Here is a 15,873-nt window from a genome sequence, read left to right as displayed (position 1 = left end):
CATCATAGGTACACGTCAACTATGACAGACAAAATGAGGAAAAAAAATCCAGAAAATCACATTGTAGGATTTTTAATGAATTTATTTGCAAATTATGGTGAAAAATAAGTATTTGGTCACCTACAAACAAGCAAGATTTCTGGCTCTCACAGACCTGTAACTTCTTCTTTAAGAGGCTCCTCTGTCCTCCACTCGTTACCTGTATTAATGGCACCTGTTTGAACTTGCTTTCAGTATAAAAGACACCTGTCCACAACCTCAAACAGTCACACTCCAAACTCCACTATGGCCAAGACCAAAGAGCTGTCAAAGGACACCAGAAACAAAATTGTAGACCTGCACCAGGCTGGGAAGACTGAATCTGCAATAGGTAAGCAGCTTGGTTTGAAGAAATCAACTGTGGGAGCAATTATTAGGAAATGGAAGACATACAAGACCACTGATAATCTCCCTCGATCTGGGGCTCCACGCAAGATCTCACCCCGTGAGGTCAAAATGATCACAAGAACGGTGAGCAAAAATCCCAGAAGCACACGGGGGGACCTAGTGAATGACCTGCAGAGAGCTGGGACCAAAGTAACAAAGCCTACCATCAGTAACACACTACGCCGCCAGGGACTCAAATCCTGCAGTGCCAGACGTGTCCCCCTGCTTAAGCCAGTACATGTCCAGGCCCGTCTGAAGTTTGATAGAGAGCATTTGGATGATCCAGAAGAGGATTGGGAGAATGTCATATGGTCAGATGAAACCAAAATATAACTTTTTGGTAAAAACTCAACTCGTCGTGTTTGGAGGACAAAGAATGCTGAGTTGCATCCAAAGAACACCATACCTACTATGAAGCATGGGGGTGGAAACATCATGCTTTGGGGCTGTTTTTCTGCAAAGGGACCAGGACAACTGATCCGTGTAAAGGAAAGAATGAATGGGGCCATGTATCGTGAGATTTTGAGTGAAAACCTCCTTCCATCAGCAAAAGCATTGAAGATGAAACGTGGCTGGGTCTTTCAGCATGACAATGATCCCAAACACACCGCCCGGGCAACGAAGGAGTGGCTTCGTAAGAAGCATTTCAAGGTCCTGGAGTGGCCTAGCCAGTCTCCAGATCTCAACCCCATAGAAAATCTTTGGAGGGAGTTGAAAGTCCGTGTTGCCCAGCGACAGCCCCAAAACATCACTGCTCTAGAGGAGATCTGCATGGAGGAATGGGCCAAAATACCAGCAACAGTGTGTGAAAACCTTGTGAAGACTTACAGAAAACGTTTGACCTGTGTCATTGCCAACAAAGGGTATATAACAAAGTATTGAGATAAACTTTTGTTATTGACCAAATACAATGTGATTTTCTGGATTTTGTTTCTCATTTTGTCTGTCATAGTTGAAGTATACCTATGATGAAAATTACAGGCCTCTCTCATCTTTTTAAGTGGGAGAACTTGCACAATTGGTGGCTGACTAAATACTTTTTTGCCCCACTGTATGAGCGATGGCCGAGCGGCATAGGCAAGGTGCAATAGATGGTATAAAATACAGTATATACTTATGTTATGAGTAATGTAAGATATGTAAACATGATTAAAGGGGCATTATTTAAAGTGACCAGTGATCCATTTATTAAAGGGGCCAGTGATTGGGTCTCAATGTAGGCAACAGCCTCTCTGAGTTACTGATGCCTGTGTAGCAGTCTGATGGCCTTGAGATAGAAGCCGTTTTTAGAGAGAGAGAGAGAGAGAGAGAGAGAGAGAGTGAGAGAGAGACCCTTTTACCTGTCATATATCTATTTATAGTTTGCTGGAGGAGAGGAAGGAGGAATTCATCATTTCTCTATAGAACTACACAGCAGGAGAAGAACAGGAGGAGCAAGATGACCAGGGAAGAAAGAGAGGAAGGATGGAAGAGAGAGGGAGATAGAGGATGAGAGGGAGGAGAGAGAGAAAGCAGGAGAGATAGTAGATGATAGAAGTGAGGGAGGAGAGAGAGAGAAAGACGGAGAAATAAGGAGAGCTAGTGGATGATAAGAGAAGAAAGGGAGGAGAGAGAGATAGGGAGAGATCGAGGATGATGAGCGAGAGAGAACGACGGAGAAATAAGGAGAGATAGTGGATGATAGGAGAAGAGAGAGAGAACGACGGAGAAATAAGGAGAGATAGTGGATGATAGGAGAAGAGAGGGAGGAGAGAGAGAACGACGGAGAAATAAGGAGAGATAGTGGATGATAGGAGAAGAGGGGGAGGAGAGAGAGAGAACGACGGAGAAATAAGGAGAGATAGTGGATGATAGGAGAAGAGAGGGAGGAGAGAGAGAGAACGACGGAGAAATAAGGAGAGATAGTGGATGATAGGAGAAGAGAGGGAGGAGAGAGAGAGAACGACGGAGAAATAAGGAGAGATAGTGGATGATAGGAGAAGAGAGAGAGAACGACGGAGAAATAAGGAGAGATAGTGGATGATAGGAGAAGAGAGTGAGGAGAGAGAGAAAGAAGGATAAATAAGGAGAGATAGAGGATGATAGGAGAAGAGAGGGAGGAGAGAGATAGGGAGAGATAGAGGGTGATAGGAGAAGAGAGGGAGGAGAGAGATAGGGAGAGATAGAGGGTGATAGGAGAAGAGAGGGAGGAGAGAGAGAGAAAGACGGAGAAATGAGAGTGAGGATGATATGTCTGTCTGTCTGTCTGTCTGTCTGTCTGTCTGTCTGTCTGTCTGTCTGTCTGTCTGTCTGTCTGTCTGTCTGTCTGTCTGTACAATTCTGCACTAAATCACTCAATCCTTCAGTGGTGTAAGCAATATTCAAAATCCTCTGCAAGCACACTGCGGTTGCGGCCCAAATGGCATAGGGCTCTGGTCAATTGGAGTGCACTATGTAGGGCATAGGGCTCTGGTCAATTGGAGTGCACTATGTAGGGCATAGGGCTCTGGTCAATTGGAGTGCACTATGTAGGGCATAGGGCTCTGGTCAAAAGGAGTGCACTATGTAGGGCATAGGGCTCTGGTCAAATGGAGTGCACTATGTAGGGCATAGGGCTCTGGTCAATTGGAGTGCACTATGTAGGGCATAGGGCTCTGGTCAATTGGAGTGCACTATGTAGGGCATAGGGCTCTGGTCAAAAGGAGTGCACTATGTAGGGCATAGGGCTCTGGTCAAAAGGAGTGCACTATGTAGGGCATAGGGCTCTGGTCAAAAGGAGCGCACTATGTAGGGCATAGGGCTCTGGTCAAAAGGAGTGCACTATGTAGGGCATAGGGCTCTGGTCAATTGGAGTGCACTATGTAGGGCATAGGGCTCTGGTCAAAAGGAGTGCACTATGTAGGGAATAGGGCTCTGGTCAAAAGGAGTGCACTATGTAGGGAATAGGGCGCTGGTCAAAAGGAGTGCACTATGTAGGGAATAGAGTGCCCTTTGGGACGCACCCTACGATCCTTGCCTTACAATGTACGTCAGGACCCTGGAAGTGGTTTGTTTGACTTTGCCCTGCATTTGTGGCCACGCTTGTGCACATTGCCGTGTGTGTGCGTGCGTGCGTGAGTGTGCGTGCGTGTGTGTGTGTGCCTATAAAGGAACACTTGCTGAGTCCAGTACTACACAGTTTCATTTATTTGATAAAGCTTCGTTTGGTTTGATTTAAACTCTCCTTTCCTCATCAGCCGTTTCTCCATAAAGCACCACACTCAGCTCTATACAGGCCAAAGTAGCCTGCTCAGCTGAAAACTCTCTCTCTCTCTCTCTCACACACACACACACACACACACACACACAACTATGTTGGATACAATCACACAGACCACACACATGCATGTACACACACACACACACACACACACACACACACACACACACACACACACACACACACACACACACACACACACACACCAGGCCAGCCCTACATCAGTTTATAGGGCAGGTAGAGGAATCATTCACCCGTAAAGGGTCATAGTTCCACCTGAGGAGTTAATAGGGATTCAAGTCAAGGTTCCTTAGAGCTGCACTACAACACTGCCTGCAACACACACACACACACACACACACCTTCAACAAAAACTCTGCAATGCATACACCTGGTCCTGTTTGGCTCAGCAGAGCATGGTGCTTGCAAGGATTGTTGGTTTGATTCCCGGGGCCACCCATACATAAAATGTACACTACTGGTCAAAAGTTTTAGACCTACTCATTCAAGGGTTTTTATTTATTTGTACTATTTTCTACATTGTAGAATAATATGGAATAACACATATGGAATCATGTAGTAACCAAATTTTTTTTTAACAAATAACAATTTGAGATTCTTCAAATAGACACATTTTGCCTTGGTGACACTATTGGCATTCTCTCAACCAGCTTCACGAGGTAGTCACCTGGAATGCATTTCAATTAACAGGTGTGCCTTTTTAAAAGTTCATTTGTGGAATTTCTTTCCTTCTTAATGCATTTAAGCCAATCAGTTGTGTTGTGACAAGGTAGGGGTGGTATACAGAAGATAGCCCTGTTTGGTAAAAGACCAAGTCCGTATTATGGCAAGAAAAGATCAAATAAGCAAAGAGAAATGACAGTCCATCATTACTTGAAGACTTGAAGGTCAGTCAATACGGAAAATTTCAAGAACTTCGAAAGTTTCTTCAAGTGCAGTTGCAAAAACCATCAAGCTCTATGATGAAACTGGCTCTCATGAGGACCGCCACAGGAATGGAAGATCCAGAGTTACCTCTGCTGCAGAGGATAAGTTCATTACAGTTACCAGCCTCAGAAATTGCAGCCCAAATAAATGCTTCACAGAGTTCAAGTAACAAACATATCTCAACATCAACTGTTCAGAGGAGACTGGGTGAATCAGGCCTTCATGGTCGAATTCCTGCAAAGAAACCACTACTAAAGGACACCAATAAGAAGAAGAGACTGATTGGGGCCAAGAAACATGATCAATGCACACTAAACCGGTGGAAATATGTCCTTTGGTCTGGAGTCCAAATTAGACATTTTTAGTTCCAACCGCCGCGTCTTTGTAAGACGGTGTGGGTGAACGGATGATCTCTGCATGTGTGGTTCCCGCTGTGAATCATGGAGGAGGTGTGATGGTGCTTTGCTGGTGACACTGTCTGTGATTTATTTAGAATTCAAGGCACACTTAACCAGCATGGCTACCACAGCATTCTGCAGTGATACGCCATCCCATCTGGTTTGGGTTTAGTGGGACTATCATTTGTTTTTCAACAGGACAATGACCCAACACACCTCCAGGCTGTGTAAGGGCTATTTGACCAAGAAGGAGAGTGATGGAGTGCTGCATCAGATGTTCTGGCCTCCACAATTCTCTGATGAGTCGCACCACAGAGTGAAGGAAAAGCAGCCAACAAGTGCTCAGCATATGTGGGAACTCCTTCAAGACTGTTGGAAAAGCATTCCAGGTGAAGCTGGTTGAGAGAATGCCAAGCGCGTGCAAAACTGTAATCAAGGCAAAGGGTGGCTATTTGAAGAATCTCAAATATACATTATATTTTGATTTGTTTAACACTTTTTTTGGTTACTACATGATTCCATATGTGTTATTTCATAGGTTTCATGTGTTCACTATTATTCTACAATGTAGAAAATAGTAAAAAATAAATAAAAACATTTGAATGAGTAGGTGTTCTAAAACTTTTGACCGGTAGTGTATGCACGCCTGACTAAGTCGCTTTGGATAAAAGTGTCTACTAAATGACATATTATTATTGTTATATTAAAGGGGGAAACTTCTATCCCTCTCTAAAAGATTGCTATCTTAATTAATGTTATGTCAATAAACACAAAACCACAATGGTCCTACCACCCACGTTTACACATATCTGTGATGCTGTCTGGAGCGGTTTGATGTCAACCTTACACCTCCCAGAAATATCAACAATGACACACACACACACACACATTACACAGACACACAACACACAGTGTGTTCCGTTGTTCCCCATCAGACTCATGTCTCCTACTGTGTCTACAGGCTAGTTGAGAGAAACCCGCGGGTGGAAAGGATGGAGTCAGGCTCTCTCTTTCTCCATCTCTATCTTTCTCCGTCTCTCCGTCTCTCTGTCTCTCTCTCTCTACTAATAACCTAATAGACTTTCTGGCAGAATCAGAAAGGAGAGGTGTGTGTGTGTGCGTGTGCGTGTGCGTGTGTGTGTGTGTGTGTGTGTGTGTGTGTGTGTGTGTGTGTGTGTGCACAGCACAGTTGTAAGCAGTCGAGCGGTAATATGCTGATGCTGGATAATGCCTCGTTCGATGTGTGCGTGAGTGTGCGTGAGTGTGTGTGTGTGTGAGTGTGTATTGTTTGCTTTAACTGTCCTGGAGTGGAAAGGCAAGATAAAGAGAGGGGGATGGAGAGTGGAGACATGGAAGAGGGGGAGGCGGTCGTGGAAAGGTCATGATGACGTGAGAGAGGGAGGAGGATAGATAGAGAGGGGAGGTAGAGATGGAGAGGGGGATGAGAGGAGGAGAGGAGCCGGTCAGGGTCAATAGATAACTGGAATTAAAGGTGGACATGATGTATTAGATAAAGTGTGTGTGTCTGTCTGTCTGTGTGCATTCTCATGTATGTCTACACTACAGTCTACATTTTGCTTAGTCAGTAGGTGTGTGTATTTGTGTTTGGTGTGTATCTTTGTCTGTGCCCGTATCATTCTCCTTCTGTGTGTGTGTGTGTGTGTGTGTGTGTGTGTGTGTGTGTGTGTGTGTGTGTGTGTGTGTGTGTGTGTGTGTGTGTGTGTGTGTGTGTGTGTGTGTGTGTGTGTGTGTGTGTGTGTGTGTGTGTGAGATGCAGCTTCAGACCAGTGTAGTGTCTAGTTGGCAGAGCAAGGCCTGCCCAGAACCATCTGAGGACCAGTCTAATCAGGCAGAGGGGAGGAGGAGAGAGAGGAGAGAGGGGAGGAGAGTAGAGGTGAGGAGGGGATGAGAGCAGAGAAGGGGGGGGGAGAGTAGCGGAGGGAAGGGGGAGGACAGCAGAGGAGGGGAGAGAAGAGGAGGGGAGAGGAAGGTCTGGTCTCTGGCAGGTCTCTGGTCTCTCTTCTCTCTCTCATTCTCTCACTCTCTCCCTCTCTGGCACCATGTCACCATCTTTGCTGATGTACTCTACAATGCTGCCCACTGCCCAATATACTACTGGCTTTGACTGTCTATCTTTCTCTTTGACTGGTCTCTCTCTGCTGATGCACTTTGCCGTATACTGCTGCAGAGAACACTCTACTGTCTCTCTCTCTCATCTGTCTCTCTCTCTTTATTTGTTGTGCATTTTTCTTCCAGAATATTATGATTATTTATTACATAATATTATTGTATAATAAGGTATACCACCTTATTGCATCCCAACAATGGGGTTTACAGAGGCTTTTAGAGAACTCATACACTTCTGTAGGCCTGATTGAAGCTACAAAATGTAAGTGTTCGACCTTAACATGTGATAACTGTACAACAGAACAGATGAGCAGGAATGATATTTACTATCACGGATGGATAAAAAACAACTCTCTGAAGCCACGCCCCTACTACGCCTCTAGACTTCTGATCTGACCCACTGGGTCATTTCTCAATAACCAAGCAATGATCCAGCATCAACAACCCAACCATGCTTTTTTAAAAGAAAGCAACACAATTAAGTGACCCAACGCCTGCAACCCAGCAGTTGGGTCAGCCAAACAACCCAGTAGGGTTGGGTCAGCCAAACAACCCAGTAGGGTTGGGTCAGCCAAACAACCCAGTAGGGTTGGGTCAGCCAAACAACCCAGTAGGGTTGGGTCAGACAAACAACCCAGTAGGGTTGGGTCAGCCAAACAACCCAGTAGGGTTGGGTCAGACAAACAACCCAGTAGGGTTGGGTCAGACAAACAACCCAGTAGGGTTGGGTCAGCCAAACAACCCAGTAGGGTTGGGTCAGCCAAACAACCCAGTAGGGTTGGGTCAGACAAACAACCCAGTAGGGTTGGGTCAGCCAAACAACCCAGCAGGGTTAGGTCAGCCAAACAACCCAGAAGTTGGGTCAACCAAACAACCCAGCAGTTGAGTCAGCCAAACAACCCAGCAGTTGAGACAGCCAAACAACCCAGAAGTTGGGTCAGCCAAACAACCCAGCAGTTGAGACAGCCAAACAACCCAGCAGTTGAGACAGCCAAACAACCCAGCAGTTGAGACAGCCAAACAACCCAGCAGTTGAGACAGCCAAACAACCCAGCAGTTGAGTCAGCCAAACAACCCAGCAGTTGAGTCAGCCAAACAACCCAGCAGTTGAGTCAGCCAAACAACCCAGCAGTTGAGTCAGCCAAACAACCCAGCAGTTGAGACAGCCAAACAACCCAGCAGTTGAGACAGCCAAACAACCCAGCAGTTGGGTCAAACAAACAACCCAGCAGTTGGGTCAACCAAACAACCCAGAAGTTGGGTCAACCAAACAACCCAGCAGTTGAGACAGCCAAACAACCCAGCAGTTGAGACAGCCAAACAACCCAGCAGTTGAGACAGCCAAACAACCCAGCAGTTGAGACAGCCAAACAACCCAGCAGTTGGGTCAACCAAACAACCCAGCAGTTGAGACAGCCAAACAACCCAGAAGTTGGGTCAACCAAACAACCCAGCAGTTGAGACAGCCAAACAACCCAGCAGTTGAGACAGCCAAACAACCCAGCAGTTGAGACAGCCAAACAACCCAGCAGTTGAGACAGCCAAACAACCCAGCAGTTGAGACAGCCAAACAACCCAGCAGTTGAGACAGCCAAACAACCCAGCAGTTGGGTCAACCAAACAACCCAGCAGTTGAGACAGCCAAACAACCCAGCAGTTGGGTCAACCAAACAACCCAGCAGTTGGGTCAGCCAAACAACCCAGCAGTTGAGACAGCCAAACAACCCAGTAGGGTTGGGTCAACCAAACAACCCAGTTTTTTAGAGTGTAAGAGAAAGGGGAAGTGGGGTTGAGAGAGGGGGATGAACTGGGGTCAGATATAGGGTGAGAAAATGGGAGAAGGGAAGACGGTGAGATGGAAGGAGAGGGGTCAGACATAGGACAACACAGAGAGAGAGAGAGAATGTTTGCTCAGCGATGTGGAACTGTCACAACTAAATTATTTAGTCTCCATGCAGCCACTGTTCTGTTACTAGACTCTGATGCTATGCAGTGTCATATAACCTACGTAAAGCCTACATAGTGCTTTATTGTCTCTCACTTTGATAACATCAGAGAAGTTACTCACTGTTATCAAAGACTGGGGGAATTATAGATGTTCCTCTTAAATCAGTGCTGTGTGTGTGTGTATGTGTGTGTGTGTGTGTGTGTGTGTGTGTGTGTGTGTGTGTGTGTGTGTGTGTGTGTGTGTGTGTGTGTGTGTGTGTGTGTGTGTGTGTGTGTGTGTGTGTGTGTGTAAAATAGAATAATAGCATAATTGATGTTTAAACTGTAACAGCTATTAAACAGTATATTCTTCCATAGTGCTGAAATCCTCCTTCCTATAAACAGTACTACAACAGTGAGCCAGCAGCATACCACCCTGCATCCCACTGCTGTCTTGCTTCTGAAGCTAAGCAGGGTTGGTCCTGGTCGGTTCCTGGAAGCGAGACCAGATGCTCCTGGAAGTGGTGTTGGAGGGTCAGTAAGAGGAACTCATTCCTCTGGTCAACAAAAGAAATAAATCTATCCCAGGGCAGTGATTGGGGACATTACCCTGTGTATGTGGTGTCTTTCAGATGGGATGTTAAACGGGTGTTCTGACACTCTGTGGTCACTATAAACCCATGGCACTTATTGTCCAGGCTAAATTCCCATACCATCACGGTCACCTAATCATCCCCGGCTTCCAATTGGCTCATTCGTCCCCCCTCCTCTCCCCTGTAACTATTCCCCAGGTTGTTGCTGGAAATGAGAATGTGTTGTCAGTCAACTGACCTGGTGAAATAAGAGTCTGGGTACTGGAGTGTTGCTTCTAGCCAGTGTTTAGTCTGAGTCTTCACTCCCATGCTAGTCTGTCTCTTCATGTTACATCAGCTGTTACGACACACACACAGACTCAGACCGCATCACCCTCTTAACCATCCCCCGGCCATGGTGTCAATGTCAGACTGGCATCTGGTAAACACACACACACACACACACACACACACGGACATAAACACACAGATCCCGTTCAATTACATGGACACGCACAGACATACACACGGACGGACGGACGGACGCAAGTTTGCACACAGATGCAAACACAAACAAATACTGACAAGTGTGCATGTACACACACAAACACACACACACTAACAGGATAATGAGTCTCCAATTAGGAGCAGTGCTTATCTGTCCAGACCCATCCAGTCATACCAGCCCCTTAAGCCAGCATTACTCAGGCCTGGTCACACACACCAGAGTTCAGTAAGGCCAGCATTACTCAGGCCTGGTCACACACACCAGAGTTCAGTAAGGCCAGCATTACTCAGGCCTGGTCACACACACCAGAGTTCAGTAAGGCCAGCATTACTCAGGCCTGGTCACACACACCAGAGTTCAGTAAGGCCAGCATTACTCAGGCCTGGTCACACACACCAGAGTTCAGTAAGGCCAGCATTACTCAGGCCTGGTCACACACACCAGAGTTCAGTAAGGCCAGCATTACTCAGGCCTGGTCACACACACCAGAGTTCAGTAAGATACATTTCTAAGTGCTTCAGATCCTATTCAATCTCTTTCAGTAGAATAGAGGTTTGATATTGTCCTTCTTTGTTATGTATGTTTGTATACGGTACAGTACCTTTGTGTGTGTTTGTATTATGAAATACTGTATATGTCAGATATATATGTGTGTTTGTATGCTATTCCAGTTTTCCTACTGGCCTTAATGCCTGTATTATTATATACATGTAAATGCTTTTGCTGTTCTCCCATGTTACTCCCATGTTACTGGTCTTAAAGTTGAGCTGACAGCCATTTTGCACTGTTTTGCTATGGCTTTAGTCATCAATCTAGCAAGAGGTCGTCAGGGTTAAGAGAGGGTTTAGCCGGCTGGGATTTCCTTGTCCCATCGCGCTCTAGCGACTCCTTGTGGTGGGCCTGGCGCCTGCAAGCTGATTTCAGTCACGAGCTGGACGGTGTTTCCTCCGACATATTGGTGCTGCTGGCTTCTTGGTTAAGTGAGCGTTGTGTTAAGAAGCAGTGCGGCTTGGCAGGGTTGTGTTTCAGAGGACGCATGGCTCTCGACTGTCGCCTCTCCTGAGTCTGTAGGAGAGTTGCAGCGATGGGACAAGACTGGTAACTACCATTTGGATATCACAAAATTGGGAACAAAAAGGGGTAAAAGTACAAATATAAACATATATAATCTATATATATATATATATATATATATATATATATATATATACACAGTACCAGTCAAAAGTTTGGACACGCCTACTCATTCCAGGGTTTTTCTATATTTTTTCAAATGTTTACATTGTAAAAAAATTGTGAATACATCAAAACTATGAAATAACACATATGGAATCATGTAGTAACCAAACAAGTGTTGGTGGGAGTATATACAGTTGAAGTTACAAGTTTACATACACTTATTAAAACTTGTTTTTCAACTACTCCACAAATTTCTTGTTAACAAACTATAGTTGTTTTAAGTAATTTTTCCAACAATTGTTTACAGACAGATTATTTCACTTATAATTCACTGTATCACAATTCCAGTGGGTCAGAAGTTTCCATACACGAAGTTGACTGCCTTTAAATAGCTTGGAAAATTACAGAAAATTATGTAATGGCTTTAGAAGCTATTGATAGGCTAATTGACATAATTTGAGTCAATTGGAGGTGTATCTGTGGATGTATTTCAAGGCCTACCTTCAAACTCAGTGCCTCTTTGCTTGACATCATGGGAAAATCAAAAGAAATCAGCCAAGAGCAATTTCCAAACGCCTGAAGGTACCACGTTCATCTGTACAAACAATGGTATGCAAGTAAAACACCATGGAAGCACACAGCCGTCGCACCGCTCAGGAAGGAGACACGTTCTGTCTCCTAGAGATGACTGTACTTTGGTGCGAAAGTGCAAATCAATCCCAAAACAACAGCAAAGGACCTTGTGAAGATGCTGGGGGAAACAGGTACAAAATGATCTATATCCACAGTAAAACGAGTCCTATGTTGACATAACCTGAAAGGCCGCTCAGCAAGGAAGAAGCCACTGCTCCAACACCGCTATAAAAAAGCCAGACTATGGTTTGCAACTGCACATGGAGACAAAGATCGTACTTTTTGGAGAAATGTCCTCTGTTCTGATATAGAATAGAACTGTTTGGCCATAATGACCATTTTGGAGGAAAAAGGGGGAGGCTTGCAAGCCGAAGAACACCATCCCAACTGTGAAGCACGGGGGTGGCAGCATCATGTTGTGGGGGTGCTTTGCTGCAGGAGGGACTGGTGCACATCACAAAATAGATGGCATCATGAGGAGGAAAATTATGTGGATATATTGAAGCAACATCTCAAGACATCAGTCAGGAAGTTAAAGCTTGCTCTCAAATGGGTCTTCCAAATGGACAATGACCCCAAGCATACTTCCAAAGTTGTGGCAAAATGGCTTAAGGACAACAAAGTCAAAGTATTGGAGTGGCCATCACAAAGCCCTGACCTCAATCCTATAGAAAATGTGTGGGCAGAACTGAAAAAGCGTGTGCGAGCAAGGAGGCCTACAAACCTGACTCCGTTACACCAGCTCTGTCAGGAGGAATGGACCAAAATTCACCCAACTTATTGTGGGAAGCTTGTGGAAGGCTACCTGAAGCGTTTGACCCAAGTTAAACAATTTAAAGGCAATGCTACCAAATACTAATTGAGTGTATGTAAACTTCCTACCCACTGGGAATGTGATGAAAGAAATAAAAGCTGCAATAAATCATTCTCTCTACTATTATTCTGACATTTCACATTCTTAAAATAAAGTGGTGATCCTAACTGATCTAAGGGAATTTTTACAAGGATTAAATGTCAGGAATTGTGAATAACTGATTTTAATGTATTTGGCTAAGGTGTATGTAAACGTCCAACTTCAACTGTATATACAAATGATGATATGATAAATTAACTTACATTGTGAATGAATAAGCCTTTTCATACGTTATAATATGTCCACATATAGTTATAATCTGTTTTAGGAACAGCTACCCAAAATATTTCACCTTCTTTATTACCTTACCAAACATATCATGACATTAGTGATAGTCAAAATCTATCAAATGTGTGATGGTGTAAATCAACATTTGGGCCATTTAAACAGCATGCTTTCCTCCTATAGACAAGGGGAGAAGGGCTGTGTAAAGGGCACGATTTTGTCACGCTGAGAATATGCAATGTGTCTGCCTCTGATGTATAAATGCATACAAATATACGTTTATTCAACAGAGGACGTTTACATGGTCCTAGGAAGGTCTGGATTGCTGTCTTCTGACTTATTGAATAGTGGGAAATCAAGCAAATAAGTCATGTAAACATATACATATTTTATAAGTCATTCTAATGCCAGATTTCCTGGACTGTCAGGTTAAGATGATTGATGTTTGTATTATTAAATATATGTGTATATATTGTCCCATGTTACTGGCCTTAACTCCAGCCGTACTCCATTTGAATGGATGATTTTGGCAACCATCATAGCTAACTGTATCGTCCTGGCTCTGGAACAGCATTTACCTGAGAATGACAAAACTCCTCTTTCTGAGAGACTGGTGAGTACAACTCTCTCTCTCTCTCTCTCTCTCTCTCTCTCTCTCTCTCTCTCTCACACCACAAAGGTGCACACAATGCTCTTTTTCGAAATGCCATATTCTAACCCTCTCTCTCCCTCCTCTCCTCTCTCTCTCCTCCCCTCTTCTCTCCCCCTCCCTCCTCTCCTCTCTCTCTCTCTCCCCTCCCTTCTCTCGTTCTCTCTCTCTCGCTCTCTCTCTCTCCCCCCTTCTCTCCATTAGGATGATACAGAGCCCTACTTCATAGCCATCTTCTGTTTTGAGTCAGGTATAAAGATTCTGGCTCTGGGCTTTGCCCTCCATAAGGGCTCCTACCTGAGGAATGGATGGAACGCTATGGACTTTGTAGTAGTGCTCACTGGGTAAGTACATTATTGTTGCATTGTATTATGCCATAACTACTGTCTACATACCATACATCAGGGATCATTACCATAACTACTGTCTACATACCATACAGCAGGGATCATTACCATAACTACTGTCTACATACCATACATCAGGGATCATTACCATAACTACTGTCTACATACCATACATCAGGGATCATTACCATAACTACTGTCTACATACCATACATCAGGGATCATTACCATAACTGCTGTCTACATACCATACATCAGGGATCATTACCATAACTACTGTCTACATACCATACATCAGGGATCATTACCATAACTACTGTCTACATACCATACATCAGGGATCATTACCATAACTACTGTCTACATACCATACATCAGGGATCATTACCATAACTACTGTCTACATACCATACATCAGGGATCATTACCATAACTACTGTCTACATACCATACATCAGGGATCATTACCATAACTACTGTCTACATACCATACATCAGGGATCATTACCATAACTACTGTCTACATACCATACATCAGGGATCATTACCATAACTACTGTCTACATACCATACATCAGGGATCATTACCATAACTGCTGTCTACATACCATACATCAGGGATCATTACCATAACTACTGTCTACATACCATACATCAGGGATCATTACCATAACTACTGTCTACATACCATACATCAGGGATCATTACCATAACTACTGTCTACATACCATACATCAGGGATCATTACCATAACTACTGTCTACATACCATACATCAGGGATCATTACCATAACTACTGTCTACATATACCATACATCAGGGATCATTACCATAACTACTGTCTACATATACCATACATCAGGGATCATTACCATAACTACTGTCTACATACCATACCTCAGGGATCATTACCATAACTACTGTCTACATATACCATACATCAGGGATCATTACCATAACTACTGTCTACATACCATACATCAGGGATCATACCATAACTACTGTCTACATACCATACCTCAGGGATCATTACCATAACTACTGTCTACATACCATACATCAGGGATCATACCATAACTACTGTCTACATACCATACATCAGGGATCATTACCATAACTACTGTCTACATACCATACATCAGGGATCATTACCATAACTACTGTCTACATATACCATACATCAGGGATCATTACCATAACTACTGTCTACATATACCATACATCAGGGATCATTACCATAACTACTGTCTACATACCATACCTCAGGGATCATTACCATAACTACTGTCTACATACCATACCTCAGGGATCATTACCATAACTACTGTCTACATACCATACATCAGGGATCATACCATAACTACTGTCTACATACCATACATCAGGGATCATTACCATAACTACTGTCTACATACCATACCTCAGGGATCATTACCATAACTACTGTCTACATATACCATACATCAGGGATCATTACCATAACTACTGTCTACATACCATACATCAGGGATCATACCATAACTACTGTCTACATACCATACCTCAGGGATCATTACCATAACTACTGTCTACATACCATACATCAGGGATCATACCATAACTACTGTCTACATACCATACATCAGGGATCATTACCATAACTACTGTCTACATACCATACATCAGGGATCATACCATAACTACTGTCTACATACCATACATCAGGGATTGTCAACTGGCGGTCCGTGGGCCAAATTTGGCCCGTGGATGATTTTGTACTAGTGACACCTTCTCACAGTGCGCAC

General features: G+C 44.0%; 1 protein-coding gene across 1 annotated transcript in view; it reads left to right on the top strand.

Annotated features, from left to right (window-relative positions):
• Positions 1–15,873, top strand: part of LOC106592565 (voltage-dependent P/Q-type calcium channel subunit alpha-1A) — a 284,893-nt gene that overhangs the window by 152,724 nt on the left and 116,296 nt on the right. Inside the window, exons 4-5 of the mRNA XM_045692074.1 lie at positions 13,601–13,706; positions 13,947–14,086. Of these exons, the coding sequence (XP_045548030.1) occupies positions 13,601–13,706; positions 13,947–14,086 (246 nt within the window). The remainder of the gene's footprint in view (positions 1–13,600; positions 13,707–13,946; positions 14,087–15,873) is intronic.

This window comes from Salmo salar, chromosome ssa12 (assembly GCF_905237065.1).
Source record: "Salmo salar chromosome ssa12, Ssal_v3.1, whole genome shotgun sequence".
Classification (NCBI taxonomy): Eukaryota; Metazoa; Chordata; class Actinopteri; order Salmoniformes; family Salmonidae; genus Salmo; species Salmo salar.
The sequence above is the reverse complement of the archived record's forward strand: the minus strand, read 5'-3'. Positions and strand labels throughout refer to the sequence as shown.